Source organism: Empidonax traillii, unplaced genomic scaffold, assembly GCF_003031625.1.
Source record: "Empidonax traillii isolate 1590-97213 ecotype Southwest subspecies unplaced genomic scaffold, ASM303162v1 scaffold3027:size18485, whole genome shotgun sequence".
Taxonomy (NCBI): Eukaryota; Metazoa; Chordata; class Aves; order Passeriformes; family Tyrannidae; genus Empidonax; species Empidonax traillii.
In genome coordinates, this window is record NW_020958220.1 from 15,163 (window position 1) to 16,254 (window position 1,092).

Below are 1,092 nucleotides of genomic sequence, written 5' to 3' on the forward strand. Positions count from 1 at the left end.
GGATAACAAAGGTCCCAAGTCAAAAGGAGAGCAGTCATATTCTGAGCTTCTTTTCTTTTAAAAGCTCTTGTGTTCCTCCAGAAGGGGCACCTGTAGATTCCTCTTGGATGAGAAAAATTTGTTCTTGACACCTGGAGACTTCTGCTCCAGGGAAGCCTGCTCCACTACTCCCATCCCCAATAGTAACACCTTTTCTTCTTCTTTACCTGTCTAGCTGATACGTTCAAATTTGTCCAAAAACATGCAAACAGAGAGAACCCTCACAAATACAACCGATGTCACAGAGGAGGAGATCATGGCTAGTCAGGCTGTCAATGAAGACTATAATGGCAGCGGTTGGGACCGTGGCCATTTGAACCCCAGTGGCCAACACAACAGTCTGATAAACAGGAATGCGACCTTCACCCTCACCAACGCAGTGCCCATGAACCTATCGCTCAACCGAGGCCAGTGGAGAATCTACGAGCAGAAAACGATGTACAATAAAACCGAGAACTGTCCAACCACCTACGTCATTGTGGGGGCTGTGCCTGGAAACTCCTCCATCTCCCAAAACAGGGTTAATGTACCCAGCCACATCTGGGCCAGTGCCTGCTGCAAGACCACCAACAACACCATGATTGCTTGGGGAGCCATTGCCGAGAACAACAAGAATAAGGTCGATGTCCTCAACCTGGGGGAATTGGAGAGAAACTTGACCAGGCTGTATAAAAGCGGAGCGGTTTCTCTGTTCCATGGGGACTGTCCCCGTACATAAGCCTCACATCCTGGATGTAAAAGGCTTGATTGCTTTTCCCAAATGTCACAGAATCACAGAATGATTTGGGTGGGAAGGGACCTCAAAGTTCATCTAGTTCCAAAACCCCCTGCAAAATAGGAGGGAAACCTTTCACTAGACCAGGCTGCTCACAGCCATGTCCAACCTGGCCTTTGACACTTCCAGGGATGGGGCAGACACAGCTTCTCTGGGCAACCTGTGTCAGGGCCGCACCACCCTCACAGGGAAGAATTTCTCCCTGATATGTAGTCTGACCCTGCCCTCTCTCATTCCACCTTCTCCTGTCACTCCATGCCCTTGTCCCTCTCTAATTC

General features: G+C 49.5%; 1 protein-coding gene across 1 annotated transcript; it reads left to right on the plus strand.

Annotated features, from left to right (window-relative positions):
* Window positions 1–241: 241 nt before the first annotated feature.
* On the plus strand, window positions 242–757 carry LOC114072340 (nuclease EXOG, mitochondrial-like). The gene has a single exon (XM_027910249.1). It carries the CDS (start codon window positions 242–244, stop codon window positions 755–757), a length of 516 nt encoding a protein of 171 aa, XP_027766050.1.
* Window positions 758–1,092: the final 335 nt, after the last annotated feature.

What these genes read in the sequence shown, in the direction of transcription:
- LOC114072340 (XM_027910249.1), top strand. Translation starts at nt 242, where the DNA reads ATGCAAACAGAGAGAACCCTCACAAATACAACCGATGTCACAGAGGAG.